At 40.8% G+C, this 24,739-nt stretch overlaps 1 protein-coding gene across 9 annotated transcripts in view; it reads right to left on the bottom strand.

Annotated features, from left to right (window-relative positions):
- Nucleotides 1-1,220: 1,220 nt before the first annotated feature.
- Nucleotides 1,221-24,739, bottom strand: part of PPIP5K2 (diphosphoinositol pentakisphosphate kinase 2) — a 34,870-nt gene continuing 11,351 nt past the window's right edge. The window contains exons 11-30 of one of the 9 annotated variants that reach the window (XM_026044083.1): nucleotides 24,632-24,707; nucleotides 24,398-24,507; nucleotides 23,672-23,757; nucleotides 22,888-23,013; nucleotides 22,649-22,770; nucleotides 21,807-21,989; nucleotides 21,045-21,186; nucleotides 20,395-20,618; nucleotides 19,122-19,249; nucleotides 18,779-18,893; nucleotides 18,152-18,259; nucleotides 17,952-18,068; nucleotides 17,027-17,200; nucleotides 14,545-14,718; nucleotides 13,203-13,272; nucleotides 11,061-11,180; nucleotides 10,080-10,142; nucleotides 6,049-6,195; nucleotides 4,416-4,544; nucleotides 1,221-1,745 (exon numbers count right to left, since the gene is read on the bottom strand). In XM_026044083.1, the coding sequence (XP_025899868.1) occupies nucleotides 1,642-1,745; nucleotides 4,416-4,544; nucleotides 6,049-6,195; nucleotides 10,080-10,142; nucleotides 11,061-11,180; nucleotides 13,203-13,272; nucleotides 14,545-14,718; nucleotides 17,027-17,200; nucleotides 17,952-18,068; nucleotides 18,152-18,259; nucleotides 18,779-18,893; nucleotides 19,122-19,249; nucleotides 20,395-20,618; nucleotides 21,045-21,186; nucleotides 21,807-21,989; nucleotides 22,649-22,770; nucleotides 22,888-23,013; nucleotides 23,672-23,757; nucleotides 24,398-24,507; nucleotides 24,632-24,707 (2,518 nt within the window). In that variant the 3' untranslated portion in view covers nucleotides 1,221-1,641. The remainder of the gene's footprint in view (nucleotides 1,746-4,415; nucleotides 4,545-6,048; nucleotides 6,196-10,079; nucleotides 10,143-11,060; nucleotides 11,181-13,202; nucleotides 13,273-14,544; nucleotides 14,719-17,026; nucleotides 17,201-17,951; nucleotides 18,069-18,151; nucleotides 18,260-18,778; nucleotides 18,894-19,121; nucleotides 19,250-20,394; nucleotides 20,619-21,044; nucleotides 21,187-21,806; nucleotides 21,990-22,648; nucleotides 22,771-22,887; nucleotides 23,014-23,671; nucleotides 23,758-24,397; nucleotides 24,508-24,631; nucleotides 24,708-24,739) is intronic. The other 8 variants (XM_026044084.1, XM_026044086.1, XM_026044087.1 and 5 more) reach the window with 8 other exon arrangements.

The raw sequence follows: 24,739 nt of genomic DNA, 5'->3' as shown, positions 1-24,739 counted from the left end.
ATGACTTGTACATTCAGTTGTGTGCAAGACAAACACAGCCAGTAACACATTTACACCATAGAAAATGAAATGTCTGAAGCACGGAGCTGTGCCACCCGTTGTATTTTTGGTATCTAACCAGTGTTCTCTCCAATTAGTCGCTTGGAACCATTTCACGTAAGGTCAGTTTAAACGCGCGCACTCTGGGGCGGGCTGAGCCTTGTCAGCATTGCGGCAAGAGCCTTACCTGCTGGAAAACACTGCCTGGAAAGTGTCTCTCCTGCCACTTAATTGTGAAAGGAATTTGCAAACTGGGAGATTACAACTCCATTATTAATAATCAGCCACTTGCACTCAGGACAGTGGACAACATTTGCAGTAATTTTAAACACTCGGAAGTTTGTGGTGCCACAGTGAATCACGAGAGCCACCGAGACGGGGTGATTCCTCTGCACAAGTCAAGGGCTCACGCACCACGCGCTTGCTAAAGCTTCGCACAGCTCTTGGGAGCTCCTCAACAACGACAGCTGCTGACAACCACCTGAATTAGGAGAGAGGTATGAAAACCCCAGCGGGGCCACCCTGGAGCCTGAGGATTGCGTTACACATCGCACGTAACGCTGAGCACTGGGTTCTGGCTGGACCGCAGCCCCTCACTGCTCTCAAGGGCTGCTAATAAAGCGCAGATGGGATATTTACAGTTTTCAGGATAAACTTCCTACCAGACCAGCTGTAACCATTTCTTTTTTTTTTTTTTTTTTTTTTTTTTTTTATAAACCCTGCTTTTTTAATGTCACCCTTTTGTACAAACGCATGGTGAAGCAAATGACACTATCTTGTTTTAGTAAACAAAAGATTGTTTTCGATAAAAACATATAAAAGATCATTTTATCTGCTGGATGATATACAGGTACTTACATCTAAGCATGAATACTAAACAACGAAAGAGAAGGTATTTTAGAATGTTTTATGTCTGATGTAAACACAGAATGAAAGTATGGAGACTCAAAAGTGAAAATCCATTAACTCACTCCATTATGCCTAGTTATTGCAGCATTTATGATACAAAATCATTCAAATGCAGAAAACACCTGCTTACCTTCAAAAAGAGGCAAAGTGATTTCTTTGGAAATGTACTTAAATTAGAAAAAAAAAAAAAAAAAGAAAGAAAAAAAAAGCTCCTAGCGAAGACGTGTTATTACCTTTCAGCCCCCAGAAGAAACTCACAGGCAAATTATAAACTCCTGAAAATAGAAGTTTATAATGACAACAGATAATGCTTCATTACAGCAGCATCAACAATGCCACCATAACATACCACTGGACAGGTTTTGTGTTTTTGTACATGTTTACAGTAAATATTTGAAGACACGAGAAGGATTCTTGTGCAGCTTTTTCCATTAAAGGTGTGCAGTTCATCCAGCTCATAAGTATTTCCTTAACTGTTTTTTAAAAATGAGATCTTTGACCTAGATATGTAGAGTGCACACTAGTTGTCCTTAGTTTATATGGGGTTAAGTGCACTATGAAACGCAGACGCAAATGGCTTCTGAAAGCTCAATCATCATTTAGTCTGTTTCTCTACAATCAAATGCACACTAAAGAAACGTTTAAGAAGTTGCTTCCAATTTCTCTGACCAATTTCATTTCTTCTCACCGATTTCACTTCTTCTCAGCAAGAATTTCAGCACTAACTTTGACTTCCAGGGAGGTTTCTTCTGGAGACAGCTTAACTTTAGTTTCACAGCCAGGAGATCCACTGGTAGCTGCAAAGGTAAGAAAAAAAAAAAAAAGAAATTACTAGATTTTATAGGTATTTTCTTTTATGTTTATATATATTTTCTTTATGTTTATAAGAACATCCATACTAAAAATAATTTAAAAGCAAAGCAAATGCAACAAAAGTTACCCAGCACAGAAACACATACAATGTTACAATAAATTGATCTTAAAGTAAACAGATCTTGAAGTTACTCATTTATCAATCCATCACTATTAAAAGATCTTTATACGAACATTAAAATAGCAAATAAACCTCAAAACCACATATATTATCAGTAGGATAAGTACTTTGTTTGACCAGGTCAGCTTATCAGTAGAAGGAAAGCACTTCATTAGACAAAGCAGAGAAAAGCAGGTTGGAAAACCCTAGAAAGCAAGAAATTAACTCCAACTTCAGAAAAGCCAAAGCTGGCAGCAGTGGGAAAGAAAGCAAACAACCAAAACCACACACTTCCTGGAGCTGCAGTACAATAAAAGTCGTTTCAAGGGTAAAAAAGGGACTACAAATTCAATCTTCCCTATGGAATATTCTCATAAAATCTACTGACCTTTCCCAGGGAAAACTTTCTAACACAGGCAAATCTAAGCAAAAGTATTTTCATTAAAAAAATAACGTAGCAAATATCAGTGTTTACCTTCTAACTGCATGACCCAACAGAGCGGAAAGTCAGCAAGTTCTTTCCGAGGAGCCCTGAGCAGCCAGGTTAGCCCTGCAGGTGCAACCTGAGCGCGTTGCTCCCGAAGGCCGCGGAGCCGCGCAGATGCCCAGGGCGGGCAGCGTGCCTGGGGGCAGCCCAGGCTGCGCGGGCCACCCGTGCCCAGCGCTACCTGCTGCTTCAGCCCGGCTCTGAGCCCAGGGCGGGATGTGTGCCCGGGGGCAGCCCAGGCTGCGCGGGCCGCCTGTGCCCAGCGCTACCTGCTGCTTCAGCCCGGCTCTGAGCCCAGGGCGGGATGTGTGCCCGGGGGCAGCCCAGGCTGCGCGGGCCGCCTGTGCCCAGYGCTACCTGCTGCTTCAGCCCGGCTCTGAGCCCAGGGCGGGCAGCGTGCCTGGGGGCAGCCCAGGCTGCGCGGGCCGCCCGTGCCCAGCGCTACCTGCTGCTTCAGCCCGGCTCTGACTGGCCTCTCGCAGCACCGCCTTTCCAACAGGAAACTAACTAACTATCATGGAAAAGAGGAGGTGCAACTCCCTAACAGCACAGCAGACTTCCTACAAGTTATACTCAGGCATTTTGAAATATTAACATCTTTTAGAAAATCTTTTATTTGGTAGTTTCTTAAAACACAGCAAGTTCCATCCCCATGCGAGGGTGAACTCCTTTCCTGTGAGGGTGCCAGAGCCCTGGCACAGGCTGCCCAGGGAGGTTGTGGAGTCCTCTGGAGACCTTCCAAACCCGCCTGGATGTCGCCCTGTGCCCTGTGCTCTGGGTGTCCCTGCTGGAGCAGGGGGTTGGACTAGATAATCTCTAGGGGTCCCTGCCAACCTCAACCAGTCTGTGATTCTGTGATTCTGCTCTGTTGAAATAAATATTGTTTTGTATTACAGTTTGCACTGTTGGTGCAACAGCAGTACAGCAGTACAGCAGTAATACTAACCTAAAAAATAACCTGAAATGTACTGCTAGAGCAAATGTAAAGACTTTATCTGAACACGCAGTTTTGCAATAAGACCACCTTTGGATGAAAGCAATATACAAAGCATGGGTTATTAATAGCAAACTGAGGGGCATTCACAAACAGCCTACCTCAAAGGAAAACAAAAATATCAAGCACTGTCATGTTGTTAGTTTCAAGAAAAGATCAAAAATTATTTTTTAAAGGTTTTTTCAATAATGTTGCAACTTCCAGGCCCATATGCCAATGAACAGCAAAATTCTAAAGTATTCAAATGAGAAGAAAAAAAAAAAAAAGAAAAAAAGAGAAAAAAAGGAGAAATCTTTTAACTGTAATCCCATCCACACACTCTCTTGCTGCTCATGCAAGTGCTGTTTAATCAGTAAAGGAAGTACATCTTGTGTGTGCAGTAAGCTATCAAAACACTGTTATCAAAACACTGTTATCAAAACATTTAACCAATTTTTTTCTTTGAATCTCATTGGTCTTTTTGCTCTTTCTCAATTTCCCTGTCTACAAGCTCTGTGAGGAACCCTGCCTTTCAGCAGTCGATTTTGAGATGCACAGCTTCGACTATCTGAATTTCCCGGGGCATTTTTCTTCTTTGCCCTGCTTTGTGAACGGCAGATCCTCGGTTTCCTTTTTCTTTTTTTTGGTTAGTACTACTATTCATGTTTGCAACTGTGCCATTTAAATAAGGACTTCTGTTCATCTGAGAAAGACTAGGAATGCTAGACTAGACTAGAAACTAGACATTTTTTTACGTATGTCAATACTTACAAAGCAAGAGAAAAATATGCGATTGTAACATTTCTATCAAACACTTTGGAGCATGAGAGAAATAGGTTCTTAACAAAGCTGCCAGGATAACATGGGCGATGCTACGAGTTCTAGATGACTACTAAAATGTTCCCACCTACTTATATATGGAATGATATGAAAGAGCTGCCCAGAGAAATTACACAATATGTAAGAAAAGAAATCCTGCGAGAAGCACCTGAATGAGGTTGGTTATTCTACCAACCAACCTTGAGGTTACTTACGTGTGCTGGTCTTCTCCACTGGCAGCCTCTCAGGCAAAGCTTCAAGCGGTGTGGGGAGAATTTTTGTAGGGGTGTAGGTATTTAACGAACTCTTCCTTCCTGACAGGGGACTCATGTAGGTTGGAGAGGCTGAAAGGTCATGGGGGAAAGATATACATCACAAATATTAACAATACCATTATTAATAGCAAAATGCCAAAAATAACAGTAACCATGTAGCTGTCAAATACTACCAAAGTCTTAGCCACAAGCCCTGCAAGCCAGTCATGGATTTTTGACTCTTGTGTCAAAATGTCAAAGAGCGGAAGACAAAACCCTCCTTTTCACCTCAGAAAGCAGCACAAGAGCATGTTTGGCAGCACGAAGCTAAACCAGGTTTCAGTAACAGAAGCCGACTGGCAGGAGAGTTAGTGCTGCTGCTCATGGGTCACCAACACACCCCACGCAGCCCAGCAGGTCTAAGGGAGGAATACAAGGGATGGCTCTCTAGGCACGTCCCCGATGTGGTAGGAAAGCAGAAGGATCTACAGACAGGTTATCTCCACATAAGCAGAACTGTGAAAATCCTGTTTTCCAAACTACTCCAATAGCATGACCTTGTTTGTTAGAATTTTTTTTTCTTCTTGTGAACTGTCAATTCTTTACCACTTTTCAGGGGTTATCATCTTTCCAAGCCCTAAACAATATGAAGAAACTTTTAAAATACCTAAGAACTTTAAAGTATTAATGAGCTGTGCTCATTTATCAGTAACACCACTTCTCTTAAGAATACTTTCTCTCCCAGATGTAGGAGGCCTGCACTAACAAATTAGCTGCTGATTCAAATCTCAAGCATCAAATCTCTTAAAACCCCGGAAAGAAGCAAAACCCCTAGCATTTATAGTACTTTAGCATCAGTACTAGCATGCACAAGCTTTCCCAACAAAAGTGTAATTCTTTAAACATTTCTTCAAAACAACTCCACTTTCCACTTACCTGAAACACAAATTACAAGCATCCTAATAAATGGTAAAAAAAGAACTAACTGCAAACCGGTTTCCAAAGAAGCAAGCGGAGAATCGCAATGGGAAAGCATCTTCCCCCACGCATGCACATGGACAGAACTCACACCTCATTTCAAGATCACGTAGACATGAAACATGCAGCTCAGCTTCTTGAGGAAAAAAGCAATTGCAAGGCACTCTGCATGTGAAGCAGCAAGTCACAGCGAGAGATGCAGGGCATAACAGCACTGCCAGATACAAAAAGCAACGCTGCTCTGCTGAGGTGACTGCCCGGGCAGCGGCACAGCATGAAGCTGCAAGTGCATGCTCAGTGTTAGCAAAAAGCCTTCCCTATAATCCAACTGCAACCAGCAGGGAGATGTTCTTAGCGTGAGAAAAGAAGCCTAATATTTCATACAATTTTTGGTCTATTTTATCAATGAATCGGGAAATTACCTCGACAGATCATGATAATGTTCATATAGCAAGAGGATACCAAAAAAGTTACTGTTACAGTTAATCTATGTTGTGTGTTTTTTTGCTTCCTTTTCTCTTTTAAAATAAACAATATTCTTAGTTTAATCACTTGCTACAAAATAGTGGAAAGATTAACTAGACAATATTTAACAATTTAACATGAGCATAATTACAACTAAGAGCAGTACATGTCTCCTGTAGATTTTCACTTGATGGAGCAGCAACAGAGGCAAGAAATTCATCCACCTGCTTTAAAGACAGGGAATTGTGTAGGGTTTCCAAAGGGCAAATAGAAGGCACCATGGAATACAGTTCAAAACCTGCAAAAAAATAATAAAAAAGATTTCCAAGTATAAGACAGGAATTAAGCTATCGCATGGGCAAGCATTAATGTGTAAAACAAATTACTTATTTTAAAATCAATACATGCAGACATAATACTCCTGAAATCCTCATGTATTATCAATAGAACATGGAGTTAAAAAAAAGGTGGGCCACCTTCCAGAATAAACTGAACTCCAAGTATCATGTGACACAGCATGGGGTACAAGTCCCATGCACATGTACAAGTCCCACATACAGAACTGGTCTACACACATCACATCAGTTCATGAAGAATAATCTTCCCTTAGGCCTGAACACTAACGAGAGTCAAGAAATGGCAGTATTTCTCCTACTCAGTCTCATACAAGGCAGAACATTGAATAGGTAACTCATCCATGCAAATGGACAGCTGTGTTGTCAACAGCTGGCTGAGGGAGAAGAGCTAAAATGCTAAAGCTCTCAATGAGGAAAATGGGAAGAAGTCGCCTTCTATCATCTCAAGTATTCTGTAAAAACAACTGTTGTCTCTAGTATCCATGGAAAACTACGATTAGCACTCGTGTACTTTGAGGTTACATGTTTTGGCTTTGTAGAACAGATTTACACCTACCTTTATGGATTTAAAAATCAGTACTTAAAACACTAAAAGTTTTGTATATTAGCACAGGTAAGTATACCAAACCAAAATCTAAAGTTTACTGGACTCTACTTTTCTACATTAGTTATTATCATAAACCAACCATGCATATTTGCATTACTAACATATCAAAAGCATTTTAAACACATCTTGGCATAAAACTGCACTTCTGTAAACTGAGTAAGTTGGGTAACTCAGCTCTCTTCATCCAACTGCATTTCAAAAGAGGAAAATGTGTCCATGAGCGTTCACACATAGCTGTACGATTCCAAGTTTGCAATTCAATACTGTTAATGCATAATTGCTACATTTCTTTTACGATATTTAAATGAAGAAACAATAGTGAATGAAATAATGTTTAGAATTTCAGTTCAAGGTACATTTTTTTTTAGAGATAGCAATCTAACGGTGAACTCTTCCCTCCCCCAAAATAAGAAGCATCAATATTCCTCTGCTAGCCAGTGTTCCCCATTTGCTCCTCCTTCAGTGGAGGAGAGAAAATAACTTCAAAATTTCAACCCACGGATGTCCGTGTTGATATTTGGATCCACGTCAAATTTGAGGGAGCGTCACGCCAGCTCTACAATCAACTGCAGCGTGCTTATGGCAGCTTCACTAATGTAAAACATTGCATTTCAGGGCAACTTGCTTTTCATGTGCAAAAGAAACACCAACACATTCTTCATTTCTATATTTTTTTCTTAAAAAGACAGCAGCTAAGCTTTAGTGTAAGCACTAAGAAGGTTTGGCACACGTGTTAATATCCTATGGACTGTGCATGCATGCAAAGCGCCAACCCTTTCTTTGCATTACAGTAAGATACACAAGAGTTGTCCCTTTATCCTGGCGGAAGTGTCGCCATCAGCTGAATCCCCTTTTTCCCTTTGCAATCTTAATGCTTGCACAGAATGCAGTGGGACAAGGCCAGGTTCATTATTTTTAATCATCTACTAATGTTTCAGTGCAATGTTATAGAAAATCGGAAAGGAAATTCAAAATGGACCCTAAAAAAAGAGGGGGGGAAAAAAAAATCTTTTTCCTTTTAGGAATTTCCCCTCTTCAGGTCTGTGGTTGGTTTGGGGACCTCTGCTATCAGACAGCCATACCCCAGCCATACAGTGCCGTGAGACTTCTGCATCTAAGGGATATGACCGAGAAACCCAGAAAATCTCTCCACCGTGTTTCATTTGAGAATTTTATGACAAATTCTGGGAGGCCTAATGAATTTGAGAAATACAGTTACATATTTAGCAACAAAGAAGCCAAAGGGCAGTATCCCTTTAACAGAGCCATTCCCCGCAGACCAGCAGCCCTCGGCCTTTGGCCATACTCACTCTTTGCCTTCGAAATGCAAGACAAGGAAAGGGTTAACGCAGCACTTCCCAAAGCCACCTGCTGTCTTGGGTTTCAAAGCTAGGGACACATACCAGGGGAGCCCAGAAACTCCACAGAGGCACCGGAGCAGCCCCTCGAGAGGCGCGGGTGCTCTGCGCAGAGGCCCAGAACACAAGGTAAAGCACTGTCAGAAGGTAACTTGTTTCTCCATGTTCCTTGAACTAAAGATGAGGGGAAGGGGTGGCGGGGAAAGGCAGTGAAATGAGTCAGAAGGTGTGAGAATCATGTAAAAGGAAGAGGAGGAGAGTGAAAGGGACACAGAAAATCAGAATGACAGTCCGGAGGACAGACAAAATGACACCTCCATGTTTGCGGGTTAGTAGGGAGCTCTCAGAAACCTGAGGATACCCGTAGGTTTCATGGGAGCTCGCAGGGCATGCGTTAGCTCGTCGAAGATGTGCGGTCAAACGTCTGCGTTAAATGAACCAGAGCCGTCAGTGCATTTGTTAAAAGCAATTTGGATGGATCTACTTTGGAAGAATGCAGTCACCAAGGGTAGTGCTGAATGGAACAGAAGGTACTCCAGCTATTAGGCAGCTAGACTCAAACGCAGCCCTTACTTCCTGAGCCTCCATAATGTTTTGGAAATATCATCTGATTAGATTCTAAAGATAAAAAACAGGTTCCTACGTGTCTTATTTGAAATGTAAGGCTAGAGCGGGCCTTTCTAGAGCAAATCCAACCGTCAGCCTCAATGCACCAGCTTCCTTTGGGAAACGCTGCAGTGCGGCTCCCTGGGGCTTCCGAACGCTTCTGGTAAAGGAGCATTTTGCTTCAGGGAAAATGAAGCAAGCGTTTGCTCCGCCTCAGCCTCCTCCTAAACAAGCGCATTTTGGATCGAATGCGGCTGTCCTGATGATTTCCTCTGCCCTTTCCACGATAGAGCATCGTTACTGTCCTGGGCCAGCACTCACGTGCCTTAGAACTGAGATCGAGAGATCTGGCAAAGCTACGTTAAGATCTGGTGAATGCTGAAGACCACGTCTGGTTTCCATGAACAGCATATATCTGGGCTCTATTTAATCACGTAGAAAGTTAGGCACAAAATATTTTGCTGTGGAAGACAAAGATACAGCTTCGTCCTGCGTGTTAAACCAAATTCTTGCATTTATTTTTAAATAGTAGACTGAAGACAAGTTCTCTCTCATCCTTGATTCTCAAGAGCTTAAGGGAAGCAGGAGGCAACCCTTTCCCTGTGATTTTTTTTAGTGCAATATTGAAGTAATTTGCACACTCAATGAACAGAGGAGAGGTATGATCTGGTAAAGTTTTGGTTCATTGATAGATATCGCAATTTAGCAGGAATGGAACCAAAACTTCTGCTCTAATTCTATTATTATTATTATTATTATTATTATTATTATTTTAAAATTTAGCATCACCTCAAGAAGACAGTCATAAAATCAATTTGTCAACTCCACTGTTTTCTTTGGCATGGGAGGGAAATAGCTCAGCAGCAGGAAGACAAAGAAGCAGCAGAAGCTATCAAGAAGTCTCTGTCCAATAAAGATCAGATACAATTCTATTTTTATCTTGCACTATACAGTCTGATTACATGAGAAATGGGGGAGAATAATTTATTAGAGATCACGATTAACAGCAGCATTTAGATTTTTCAAAGATTTTTTCTGATGAATGGATTTTGACGTCATATTTATACTAATGGATGACAAAGAAGAGATTTAGGATATCTAATGATTACAGAGGTATTTGGAGTTGTGCTTGAAGTTAGGAACGACAGATGGTTGGATGATACTGTACACCCCATATTTGAAATAAAAATAAACGGGATGAAGCAAGGAACCTTTTGTGTTTTTGTTTTTGTTTTAAAATAAAAGCAAAACGTACCATTGGTTGGGTGTCGAGCAAATGAGATAGAAAACCTTTTAACAGCAGAACCGCGTGTGGTGTCTGAGAAAGAGAAAAACAGGTACCTGAAATTCGTAACAGCTACCAAAAGAGGGACATTTTCAAAAAAGGAGAGGAAGAGGAAAGACAAAAAATAAAAAGTCAAAAAATACACCAACAAAAAAAGATAAGAAGGTGTTAGAACGGAGTGGCATGCAGAGGGGATCAGGGAAAAAAAGGGCTAAAATCTAAATAGAGGTTAAAAGAAGAAAATTTGGGCTGTTGAAAACTACAAGATGTGTCACGAAGTGTATGAAAACAAGCAGAATGAGCTGGTGATTCTGGCATATGAGATTATATCAGGTTAGAGTTGAACACTGAGTAGTGATTTTTTGGAGGGGAAAAAACAGCAGGAATACTGTTTCATCTCAATGTTGTAAGGGGATTTACATTCTGAAATCTATGGAAAGAGTATCTGCTCTACCTCAGATTATACAAAAAAAAATGAAAACCTCCTACTCTTTAGTAAGCCAAACCCAACCAGAAGAGAGTCAGGAATCCTAAAATTTTCACCATCAGTATTTTTAAGTCAATTTATCATTTCTCTCATTCCTTGCATATGCTATAAGCAATTTAGTTCAAGATCAATAAGAAATGATAAAATCAGAAGCTTGAAATGAGAAAAAGCATTTCAAAACTTAAATTTGAAGGGTGCTGAAAAAGCGCGCTTGCTGAAATCTCTCGGCATGTATCGCAAGCGGGTGAGCTAACGTTCAATTCAGGAGAGTAACAAGAATTAACTCTGCTATTAAATCAAACAGAAGCGAGCTACGGGCAATAAAGAAGCAACAGAAACTCATACAATTAATACTAAGGCAAAGGATTCTAGGATTCCATGAAAACGAGCAACCTCAGCTTTATCTCTAGACGCTTAATGTGGCCCGTGGGTTGGTGCGTGCATGTGCGCGAGTGTGCACATACCATCTATGAAGCCAGAAGAAGTCAGCTTTTTACGATGAGTACGAGCATAATCCTGTAGGTTAGGTGCACTCGAAGAACCCCCGAGCACTGAGGTGCTAAACAGGCCCGCACACTGAGACCCTGATGGGAGTTAGAGAAAATACATACAACAACCAGGTGTTCGTCCATTCACATTGGGGATGCATGCAGCATGCAAGCACAGGGCTCTTACCACACAAAAGGCAGCTTTTGGCAGGGCCTTGGACACGTTCACAATATGCTTGTAATGTCAAAGTGGAGGCTGAAACTACCATAATTTACTGCGCTGCTAGTCCTGACCCAGCACCCTCTGCTACAGAGGGGACTGACTTTACCAAGGCGACTTTGTGGCCTGCGTTCAGGTTTGGTAAAGAGAAGTTACCGGTTAGCGTCCATGTAAGCAGAACCAAAGCAACAAAACAAAAGCAAGATGACAATGTAAACGCTGCGGGGTTTAAAGCTGGCGGTCCTGGAACAAATAAAAACTGGGTAATACTGCTCATTGCTTCCATCCAGACCACCCTTTGAGATGAGCGGCTGCAATGATGCACTCATGCATTTCCACAGATTTAACATGGAAACATTTCCCTTTTAACCTCTATGAAATGGGAACCAAAGCAGAAATACTCTATAGTATTTCAGCTGCCTTTGTTGCCAATGGTAGAAACTGGAAACACCTACAAATTTTCATCAAGGTGAGCTCAACTTCCTTCCTAGCGAAGAGACCCCTGCATGTTTCCATGCAATCGAAATGCTTTTGCTACCACTTGTACAGTCCTGCCACTAGGAACTTTAACGTGTCTCTGAAGGTCATACACAGAAATGTCATTTCTTATAATCCACCATACATGAGACTTACAAATACCAGTGAATAAAATGGAAAAAAATGCCGTATTTTTTTTCCTTTAATCTTGACTATGACTCGAAGGGAGAACTGGCTCACTAGACCAACTGTCTGGAGATATTTCCTTTCATTGCTTTGGAGGTTCCAAGTGAGAGGAAACATTACTAGCACATGTGACCAATGACAGCCAAAATAAAGAGGTGCCTAGTCTGTGGCAAAAGCTCCAAAGGTAATATCTTGACCTACACACACAAATATATCATCTTCCACAAGCCATATTGTGTCACAGTGACAAAAGAAAAGTTGTTTAACTTTAGCAAGCACACATTAAAACATGACGTCAGTAAACGAGGGCACCTGATGTATGCATTTTACTAAGGAAAAAAAAAAATATAAGCAGGGAGAAAATTATCACAGAAAGATTAGACAAAAATACACAGAGGAAAAGCTACCTCTAGCCTAATACATATAGCTTAGGCATTTGCTACACTGCTTTTTTTCCCATGAAAAGACATTTTACATTTACAGGAAAAAAATGCAATATTAATTTACATTAGTACAAAATTTCATATTTTTGCACATTGGTCAAATGAACGCCTGTTTCAAAGGAATAACAGGAAAACATCACTTCTATTGCAAGAATTTGAAACAACTCATTGAATTATAGCAAAATTAATTCTAGCCCTGAAAGAGAAAAGTGATTTTAAGAAAGGGACCGTGTGCAAAAGCCCTGATACACCAGGAAACTTGAAGTTGGTTTCTTTTTTTTTTTCCCCTGCTTTGGTACCACACTTTCAATTCCATCAATTGCCCACTAATGTAGGAAACATTAATTATCTTCAAGAAAAGGGTTTTAATGGTTTCCATTGTAGGCCTTTTCAATCCAAAAGATTCTGCAAAAACCAACAGCTCGGTCATAAACTACAAAATCTTAATGAGCTACATTATGCTAAAAATAATCCTGTGTACCTGTTCTGGCAGGAAAGAGGCAGGAACATGAACAGTCTCCAACAATTTGCTCTTTTCAACTATAACTTATGTAAAAGCTTTTGCTGCAGAAAAAAAAATCAAGCTGTCCCATTGCAAAAGCTGTACTGTTTCAGACCATCAGCAGATACTATTGATTACAAAGACTACACGGTCCTGGTCATGTAAAAAAATTTACAGCAATCGATCAATAAATTAAGCGAAAGGAAAAAGAAACTATGAAGTACAACTGTGCAGAACACTGGGCAGAAGAAAAGCTAACATGAAACGAAAGGTCAATTGTAGGCACATACCTAGACCACTCTGCTTTTGCTCCAGAATAGTTCTCGGTGTTCGTAAATTACTATTGCTTTCTGATAGGACCTGGATGCAAAAAACAGAAAAATAAGGAAAGGTAGAACAGGAGCATGAAATGGCTATTTAATTTGATACAGCAGCCTGTTTCAGACAGACAAGTGTTAATAAGCTGTATGATAAGTGTTAGTAAAAATATGTAAAGGAAATATGAAAGATCATGCAATATCCCCTTCTGAAGGGAGTCCGTTTTGACATGAGTTCCTTGCAATGAGGTGGTGCAAAGCAAGCATTCAGAATGGAAAAGGACACAGACCAAGACATGTATGAGAACAGACATTTGAGACAGATTTTGTTTTATTTTACCAAATGCACTCTCCTAAACTGCGCCTGTATTGAAAAAAGGAGGGGAGGGAAGGAAAGACAGACAAGCTATTGAGGACACCATACAATCACTGACCCATGCACGGCCTCAATCAGTGTCATCCTCAGATACTCACAGCCTTGACTGATATTTACTTTTCCTACATAAGGTCTAGAATTTTCCACAATCAAAAGAAATTACGAAAATCTTGGCAAAGGAAAAGGGTAGGATTGACAGAACACCATCCATTGCCACACAGGTAAACAATATCTTGAAATATTACACAATCTTTAGGTCTTCACTGATGCTTCAGAAATATTTGTATCATTTATTTATTTATTTTCTCTATTTTTTTTTTCTTCTGTTTCCTCCCCGGCATTTAGAAACATCTTCAAAATATTGTACAGTTCAATGGATGATGTGCTGTGTTGGCAGTTTTAGACACCTCCAGATACAGAAGGCAAGAATTATTAGTGCTTAGAATTATTGTTCCCTGCAGTAGTTAATACCAGGCCACTGAAAATATGATATATGCAAAACAAGGTTTGAGTAGCAATATGAAGTTCCAAATAAATTACTTTAAATGGTATTGTTTGCCATTATTTAAAAAAAAAAAAAAAAAAAAATTCAATTTACCTACCACCAAATTAAGCAATGCCATTTTCAAAGTCTTAAAGGACAACTAAGCCAGAGCAGAAATCGGTTTCATTAGGCAGTAGACTGTGTCTTTTCTACTGTATTAACGTTTGCATTTCCTAGAGAGGAACCAATTCTTCAGGGAGATGTGCAACACATTGAGTGGAAAAAACATGCACTTGCTCTTTTTTCCCCACCCCCAAACATTCTCGGGAAGTAATTTTAAGAAGTAGAAGAATTTGCTTTGAATGTAATCCATAACAAGGGATTAGGTGTCCTTAAAGACAGTCGGTTGTTGCTCGGAATGCATAATAATGTTGAATGAAGTAAAGTTTAAAAACCTGTTGCCATGAGCCAAAAATACTGGATGTGAAAGCCAATGATTTAGGGGAGACAGGGGAAGAAGTGATTTGTTCCCCTGATCTGCGTCTTCGACGCCCAGTACCCACACCACTGGTGTAATGCAGCCAGGTACCAATACACTCTGGGCTAGACACACTCAGGGGGCTCTCTTCCTGGAAGTGAGAAAGGGGGCAAAAAACAGCAAAGCATGCAAAGTTAGATTCAACAGAGCCACATGAACAGGAAAGATCCCCCAGCCTGCTCGCGCCCAGACTCTCCGCACGCCTTGCGAAACTCCTCGGGGGCCCAGGGACGAGCGGGCGCCCGGCTCGCGCGCGCTCCGGCCCTCGGGCACAGCAGCGGCTTCAGCGCCTTCGGGGAGGCCCCATGGTGACACGGAACCGGGGCCAGGAACTGCTTTAAACTTCACAAATGCCCCTACGTGTCGGAAATAATGTCTGTTATTCTTGACATACTGTTTAATACCTTCCCCCTCTGAGAACATTAACGCTTCCTATTTACGGCTTAATAGTTTTCATTTCTAGTCTGGGTCATCGCCTAAAACTTTCTACCAGTTTTTAGAACTGCCTTGGAGATTCTACAGCTGACCGTCTGGCAGTGGCATCACAGGTCTCCCAACTTAAATTACATATATTAGACTTAATATTCTGATGCTGGACAGCTGTAAGACTTCAAGGGACATTGTCAGGCTAAGACTCTCCCATGCCCTACATAACTATTATTGTAATGATTAAAAATGGACATGTTTGGTAACACAGACCTGGATTTTCCATGCTGGCAAGCCTTCCTTTCACTTTACTGCTCGAATTCTACTTTTTTTGTTTTCATCACTTAATGCAGAATTGCAACGCATCTTCTGCAAGCATGGCTGGACTACAACCCCAATTGAAAGTTACATCTAATACTACCTGACAGTGTCCCTTAAATTAACGGACAAAAGTGAAAAGAGAATTGCCTATAGGAAAAAAAAAAAGAATAAAAATAAAAATCAAGGCAGTTGCAGTTTAAGTTGCAATAAAATGATGTTTGTAAAAACACGTGAAAATACCATTTGGTAGAATTATTCAAAATAATTGGTTTTGCAGATTGCAGTGTGCCAGATGAGATTTCCAATTTTACTTTAAAATAAAAAACAGCAAATGATTTAAGTAGGTGATTCCCTTCCCAGAAAGAAACGCTGAATGCTGCAACACACTCTATCTGAACATGCATCACCAGCACAGTCAAAATTTAGCCATTTCTGTCCTTATTGTCTTTTGAAAGTAACTTTTAGATAATTTTCACAAGTGAAAATGGTTAAAAGTTGAAAAATACTATTAAGTTGTGTGTGCGTGAACTCATAACAAGGAGGGGAGCTTGCATGATCATAGTGAAAGCAGCTTTGGAAAACCCAAAGTACTGATGTTGTGAGCATTTGTTTATGATAAAACTTGTAAATAGAAAATGTAAGACATTCACATCTATTACCTCTGTTAATTTATGAGAGCCATGTGAAGTTATAAAGATGTACTTGTAGCAGAAAACCATGCATTTTGTTCTCTCCACACTACTAATATCCAAGCTGCTTGCTATCCTGCTTCCTCAATGCTCCCCCCATGTACAAGCAGCCTGTTCCCAACACAAACACAAGAGGAGAAGCACTGGGTGCAGATCTTAAGTTCTGATGGTTTTAAGCAACTGAAAATGAGGCAATGTGAAGCTGTTAGTCTCCTCCTGGCACTCACGTCACAGAAGTGCCGCTGTGCAGCGGCCGAAGCTCTGCCGCTCGGCCACACGAGCGCTCCGGTGCGTCCTGCACTGCCGTGGCACTGAGGCCGCTCCGGGAAGCACCGCTGGACCTCATGGCCTTCCAGAGTGCAGCTAGGCTGCTCGGGGCTCTCGGCCCCCGGTGAAATGCCAAACCCACCCGCTTCGAGAAATACACACTGCCAGTTTGTGCTCTTACCTGCAAACGCTGGACCACCGGAGCCCCTTTCGCTCCACGTGAAAGCAAAGGCAGCTGGAAACATTCCTCTTGCACCCTGCTCCCCCTCTAGCACCCCAAACCCTCCATCCCCTCTCAGCACCACCACCCTGCAAGGTTCGCTTTAGTCCCCAAAGCAGCTGCCTTCAGGATGAATACAAAGCAATGCGTGTTAGTTTGAAGGAGACGTGGGTTTAGCCTGAAAATGTTTTCAAATAGCTTTTTTTTTTTTTCCTTCTATGGTTTTAAAAGCGGGGTGGAGAGGGAGCAAAGTATTAGCGAAGTATTTTATGGCAAAATAATCACTCATTTTAAAAAAAGCCATTCAGATAGAGCACTGCCATGCGGAATTTCCCGCAGAATTAAAGCGATCCTCCGAGGAGGCATAATATCATTCTGGTTTTGTGTAATCAAAAGCAGAATTGCCTTTTGCTTTGTTAAAAGTAAGCAGAAAGTTAATTTCTGTAAAAGATATGCTCTGGAACAGAAACACTTACTTCAACAGAACCAATCTTCCTGGATCTTGGAAGAGGTGACTTTCTGTGTATGTGAATTGGGTCTGATACCATTGGCTTGAACATCACTACTGACCGATCTGTTTCATCCCTTTTAGGAGCATGTGCCTCCTCATCACTATCATTTCTATGGGAGGTTTTCTTCGAGCCTTCATTCTACAAGCAATAGATAAATCCTCTTCAATTCAGCTACACACTTGACATCAGGTAGACAAAAGTGATCGTTAAGCTAATCTTTGGGACAAACCAAAAACAAGCTGATTTTCGAAAGAAAAAGATTAAGCATATATCATTTAATGACTAGTCATGGAAACATATATTCCTCTAGACTTTTACACACCGGTGTTCGCTCCTTGCTGGCGACTGCATGTGACAATAAGGTCCTAAGCAACCACACTGCTCAACTCCTCCACTTTCTGTTCACACAGCAAAAGACTTCTGGACCCAGAAGCCAACCACAGAAGTCACATCAAGCTTTCCTGCCACTTCTCAGAAAGTAGATGGTAACTACACACACAACTCCGATTGTATCGGTCCTTCCCCTACGTCTATTATCAACAATTCCAGACTACACCACTTTCTTACACGCTTCTTGCACTTGTCAGAACATGGCTGATGTGGCACAAGCTGCTGGGACCATTTTTATTACAAGGACTTTTCATTTCTAGCAAGACAGTTGGGCAAAGTCAAATAAAGGTGTGAAGCATGCGTACTTGCCCCAGTACTTTCCCCAGCATCTATCGAAAATGGAAGTGTGTGTTGGCATTTCCTTTATTGTCTTAAAACAAGTAAATAAAAACACATTTTTATTTGCCACCTTGCAAAAGGTTTTAGAATCTATTTTAGATACATCCCCACATCCAAAAATACTGATTTTGCTTTAAAGAAAGACCCAATTATTTATTACCTCTCGGGAGGCAGGTCGATATCCATATCCAGCTGGTAAATTTTTGTCTTCCTCACAGCCTTTGGCTCCTGGACTAAAGTGCAGCTCTACATGGAAGCGCTCCTCTGAAGAAAGTTCCTAAAGAAAATGATCAATATGTTTAGCCTTAGCATACAGTTTAGAATTATTCATTCCTGAAAATATTTACTCATTTTAAATACCTTGTTTGGATCCTCATAAAGCATGATAACAATCTGTGTCATGTAATTGAGTTCATTGACAACATTCAGGTAATCCATAGCTCGCTTCCACTGTTCATCTTTTGACTCCTTATGAAAGGGGGAAAAACACTTTGTGAACCACATTTGAATCTAGAAAATTCAAGTCAGTGATTTGCTTTAAAATGACTTATGATTTCTGTGTCCCTCACCCTGCATTTGAATGGATTTGACTTTCATAGAGGAAATACAAAGCTCTTTCCAGGTAACGAAAAAAAATATAAAACCAAAATATAAAACCAAACCTAAAAAAATATAACACCTAAACCCAAAGGTTTATCTGCTATACCATCCTGCTACAGTGAAACCAGGGCCTAAGCATGCTTTTCGGCTCTGTAAGTTCACTTACCACAATCAGAATCAAGTACACTCGAAAAGGTATGAATTCAAAAATGAATTTAGTATTCAAGCACTGCCTAAGGAGCAGCTCTGTGGGCTCTGAGGTGCTCATTCAGCTCAGCGGGGTCATGTGGGATTCAGGGGAGCTTGTCTTTTCCACTGAGCAGTCCAAAGTTGCACCATAAATTCCCAAAGCCAGCGTTTTAACAGAAGAAAAAGCGTTCCACTTACGTCGCATAAGGCACCGTAGCGAAGGGTGGACAACAGGGAATGGACGTGACTCTCGCTGGTGAAATAGAGGCGCGTGCGCACGTGCCGCTCGGGGGACATAACGCCCCGGGAGTAGCTGAAAAGTCAACACAGCCCCGTCAGGGCAGCACGTGGCGCGAGCCCGTTTTAGAAATAGCTGCTAACGATAAATCACAGTTTTGAAATGACTGTGACCTCGCAAGACATTTCAAATACAAAAGCTATGCAAGATCTCCAGTAAATCTTACAGAAGTTACTTTTCCTTTTATATATATATATATACACACACACACACACACACACACACTTCAATTAAAAGACTTACAGTGGGTGAAGCTTATTTACAGTATCATCATCTTGAGTCCTCTGAAGGTCAGAACGGATTTTTCTCACTAGAGGAGTGCAGTAACCTTTGGCAATCTCTAGTTTCTCAGCCTTGGAAATACCATACTCCTGTATAAGAGAACACTGACTTTTAAAAATCTTCACCTTTGCATTCAAGGCCTAGCTATAAAAATCTGCTATTATTTGGCTCTGGTTGCAAATTGTTTTTAAAAATGTTTTTAGTACACTCAAACCCTTCTCTTCATGTAAGACAGGGTCTGCCTTTATGCTCTTTGGGTTGACATGAGTGAACCATTCACTAGTTCACTCGTGAAATTCACTCAGTAGCTCATTCACTAGATAGGCCACAAAAATGGACTCATTTTGGTATGAAGAAGCTCTATTCCTGAAGCAAAACATGCAGAGAATGTTTTTACCCTGAACGCTCAGTCATTAATAATGAGTTTAATCTCACCTGATTTCAATTAACTACCTTTATTTATTTATTTATTTATTTATTTACTTTATTTATTTATTTATTTATTTTTTTTACTGTCAATAGAAACAGGCACATTATCCATTTTAGCCTGGGGCAAACTATCCCGAAGGAGATCCTAATTCACCCCCCACAATACTGAAAAATATGGATTAATTTGAAAGACAGACATTCGGTAGTAAAGTACAATTGAAAAATAAGTATTGTAACAAATGTTACAATATTTATAACACTTAATCTCTCCTTTTTCAAAAGCTTCGTGCTCTGTGCTACCTATCATATGACAAGGCATGTTACTGTTGTAAAACATAAGTGATTTAAATTTTAAAAGACCTTTCTGAAGAAGAGTGAGATTTCAACAGTTTGCAGTTAACAACGTCTGTTTGCAACAGCCTGAAAATAAAGCTTCTAAAAGCAGGGAGCAATAAGTTAAATAAACTTTCAAGAAACACAGGTGTTCACACCATTCCCACTTGAATCTATGAAGAATAACTGCAATGAACAAGTTTATTTCAATACACTGCATTACGAAAAGCACACATGCTCATAGTTTAGAGCCGCTGGAAAAAATAATCATTCTGAGCACATTTGATGAATTATGAACAAAACTTTTCTGATGCTTGCTATCAGAAAATAGGAGGTGAAAATTAAGGCTTCTATTACTGCAAAACATAGGAACATTCAAAGAAAAAATAAAAAGATAGAATAGGCATTTTTCATGTAATTTGATTAAATAGTCATTTTGGAAGCAATCTACTTAATACCTGAAAATGCTTACCTGAGGAATCACAATGTCAGCTAAAGCCTTTGAAAGCCTGTACAATTCCATTGTGTTTTCTAATTTTAGGGAACCGTTGTGCTGAACGTCATATTTTATGCAGTCATAAATGTCAGGAATCTTGCTAATGTCATATCGTCCATTCTTTGTTTTGAAGTCTTTCTCCAGCTTGGCCCACCTGCGCAGCATCAGTTCCAGTGTTTCACTGTGGTACAGCTGAATATCTGGGCAGACACATACCTCACGTAACTATTCAGGATCATGCAAGTAACAAAAGCACATTTTCAACTATGCTATTATCCCTTTAAAACAATTTTAACACAAGCTCTAGCTTTCCTTTCATTTGCTTTTCCTATTCCTTCTGCAAACTGGTGAGTCCCAACTTATTATGACACAGATTTCTGCAGATACCTGAACGTTTCCAGATGCCACAAGAGCTGTTACCTCCAAAATGACCATGGGTTCTTCCTCTCACTCTCACATAATTTTGAAAGCACAAAGCTTTTATTCCACGCATACATGATGCGACTGAAAAGCATTGCTGATCAAAGTTCTGCTATACGCCAGTTCAATGAGGAAAGGTTATATTACAATTCTCTTTCAAATGTATGTTGAGAGAAACTAAATGTAACTACAAAATACTCACGTACCTGCAGACTTTGGATCTTCCATTCTTTGCCTGATCTGTGAAGTCAAGCTCTGGATTAAGGAATAGACTTTGTCACATGTCTTCACAGGATTTTTGATAACCTGCATCGATTTTATCAAAGAGATGCTTCCAGATGGAGTAAGCTGAAATTTCAGATAAACACAAAATTATCTAAACAAACTGGTTGTATTTGAAACAACCGAGGAATCAAAATAAAATTAAATATAATTTCCAGAATTTGATTTTAGTAGGTATACCCTACAGGATAAGGGCATAATACTCAAAGTCATGAATCATTATTTGTATTTTGTACTATGTCAGCATGGACTTTATTTAGAAACACTAATTTAGTATGTTAATGAGACATTTCCTTTCGCCATTTGGAAAGTATTCTATTGCTATTCAGCAATATTCTTGGAATATTATACCAAGGAAACTGGGGAAAGGCATTGCAACAAGTTAAATATTGCTACAAACTTAAATAAGTATGCAATATATTTTGCATTCCCCATCCCTCACACTCTTAAATCATTAAAAATTTTGAATTACTTGAATACTGAATAATTTAAAAAAAAAAGTGAAAAGGTGAAAAGCATTACTAATGTCTTCCCTACCAATAGTTATAATCCTATGTCAAAGTTTTAGCTACTCTGATAACTCATATTGCATGAAGGGACAAAACCAGTGAAATCCCTGCTTATTTTTTCATTACAAATATTTGCTTAAGCTTTTATTTCATTGCACAAAGTCATCACATTCTAACCTTATCATAATCATCAGCAGTGAAATCTCTGTCTCTCTGGAGAATTTCATGGAGTCTTGCTTTGACACGGTGCTGGCAGCTGCTTAAAGAATCGCTGTCACTGTCCAAGAGACCATTCATGTTAGCACTCTTCACCATCTGGACGAGAATAGGAGTCAGCTCACCCTCTAAGGCCAGTAGGCCCTGCAAGAAAAGAATGTAATTAGCTAAACAAAGATGAAATGTCAAAGTACCCTTGAAACAAAACACCAGGCATTTAAATCAAGGCCGTATCACTTGGCTGTGTGTTAAGATATACATAACTTTTGCAGTTTGCAGGGCAGTGGCCTCAGAGCACCGTTTAGGACTGCTAGAGCGGCGCATGAGCGGTGGTGGAGCGCGCTGTGCACGAGCCCCGGCAGCAGCTGGGGTGACCCTGGCGTGCCAGAGGTGCTGCCGAGCTCCAGGGAAGCCCTGGCTGGCCAGGCCTTGGGCTGCCCGGAGCCTCTCGCCAAAGCTGAGAGCAAAGGGAAGTGCTCTGGTCTCCGGGCTGAGGCACCCGGTGAAGATCTAGGGGAAGAGCCAGCAGACTGAAAGACTGGAAAGCACTAATGTGTTTTGCTGTGGCTGCAAAAGCTAAACTTGTCTGCAGAGAGCTGCTCCCTCAGAGATTCACATACCAGGCACATTAACTGGAAACTCATCACAATACCCTAAACATTTGAAAAAAAAATTCCTTTGAAACTCAGTCTTGTTGCTTGTGGACGGTAATAAACCACACAACTTCCCCAGCCTCCAACAGAAGCAAGCAACCCCGGGAGTCTCAGGGCTCTCGCCCGGACAGGCCGTTCCGGGGTGGGTACCTTGGCGAAGGCGGCCGCCGTCATCTGCACTCGCCCCTCATCGGACGCGTAGATTTTGAGGTCGTGCCGGTAGGTGCTGTGCAAGCGGAGCAGCCCGCAGCCCGGAAAGCCGGCGTAGTCTCCTGCAACACAACACAGCCCACGCGCTCGCCTCGCGCTCCCTCAGCTGCCGGAGCCCCCGCTCGCGCCACCCCAAGCGCCCTTCCCCTCTCCTGCTTTCCTTTGTTTACGTATTTTACCTTGTCCGCCCGGATACATGCACCTGAAAGCCCTTCCCAGCTCCTCCGCTTGAACCCTGCCCGCCGGGGTCAGCTCTCCTCCCCATTTCAGAACCAGCAGCAGGGACGGCTCGTTTCTTCTGTTGTCTGATAGCACACAGAGAGAGGAGGTCAGTTGTGAACTACACTGCAAACCTTCTTTGTTTGTTTATAAATGAAAAATGCCAAAACTATACAGGGCATTACTACAGGATCTCTTCAATATTATAAACTTTTAAGAGCATCCTACCATTAGGAAAACACAGAACTAGGGAGGACAAAACAGGCACTTAAACAGAGAAACCTGCAGTAGTTCAATTAGAGAGAAGATCTAAATGAAGAGTATTTATTAAGAAATCTGAGGGAAAAAATAAAAATCAAAAGCCAGAAAGTCAAAACAAGTGGGATGCTAAATATCTAGTTATTTCACTCAAAAGCCAGAAAAGCACCAGAATTCTTTAAAGGCAGCAGTCAACAGTGCATGGGGTTTTTCCAATGTCTACCCCAGGACACCACTCCTGGTCAACCACTGAAGTTTCTTTCCCTCTGCTTGTCTATTACCAAAAAAAAGTGACATTAACATACAAATTTAATGCCTAGCTTTAGGCATACAATTCAGCTGTTTAAGAGACAGCTAAACATTTGCCATCCAAATAAACATTCAAAGCAACGTATTCTGCTTCTTAACAGCCCAAAAGTTGTACCATGAATCCCTTCATGACGTAAATAGAAGTCCTATTGAGATAGAGTACAGTTAATACTATACCTTCCTCTTCACTGGACGTTTTGGGGCAACCATGAGGAAGATATGTTAACTGGACTTTGCGATTTATCCCCGAAAAATGCCCATACCTGAAGGAGGAGGCAATGAAGGAAGGGGGGAAGAGAGAAATAGTAGTTCAGATAAGAACATAGATCTTTCCAATACATATTCAAACTGCCTGTGGTCCTGTGGGATACAACAGAGATGCCGCTCATTGACTCATGCACACGGCTGCACCAATACTGAGGTGTCTGCAACAAACCTGACTCAACAACCTGACCAGCACCCTCCAGGCTGCCTGCAAGGTGCACGGTGGAGACATAGCCAGAGTGCCCACAGGCTTCACTGTGTCACACACTGCAAGATCAGACCCTACAGTCGAGGACTTTGGGTTTAAAAACATACCACGTACCTCAAAATAAAACTTGAGCTCAAAGAAAGTGGTTCTTTTATAAAAAGTGTACTAAGGCCTCATGCTAAATCAAGTACGAAGATCAATAAAAAATAAGGGCAAGGAGAAAATAGGGAAAGAGGCTGGGTCTCCTTAATGTCAAACACAAAGTCATCCTCTCTCATACTAATCCTTATGCTTGAATCAGTGCATATTACTTGGTAATGCTAATTATTTGCTAATCATTGCAATTCCAAGCATTAACTGAAATTGTTGGGAAAGTCAAAATAGCAGACATCTGTAGGGCTGTGAAGCATTAGACAAAACTAAACACTTACATTTCCAGCACAGTCTTTAGCTGCTCAAGTTTTGCTTTGCTTTCTTCAATTTCAGAATCGTTGTTTTGCCCAAGTTCCACAAGAAGTTGCCTTGCTATATCAAGCACTTCCTAAATAAAAGAAATATAGGAATTCCTTAAAACAAACTGTATTCTACTTATGAATTCCTTAAAACAAACTGTATTCTACTTATAAAACACGAAGTGGGGAGGAGGGAAATAAAGATCAACTTGCCTGTAACTGTTTGGGCTTTTTCAATTTTAGTTTTCCAGATTTGTATCCATCACATTTTTCGAAGAGATCAAAAAATCTTTAGGAGAAATGATATTGATCAAAACAACC

This window comes from Nothoprocta perdicaria, unplaced genomic scaffold (assembly GCF_003342845.1).
Source record: "Nothoprocta perdicaria isolate Ctin4 unplaced genomic scaffold, notPer1 scaffold_35, whole genome shotgun sequence".
Taxonomy (NCBI): Eukaryota; Metazoa; Chordata; class Aves; order Tinamiformes; family Tinamidae; genus Nothoprocta; species Nothoprocta perdicaria.
The sequence above is the reverse complement of the archived record's forward strand: the minus strand, read 5'-3'. Positions and strand labels throughout refer to the sequence as shown.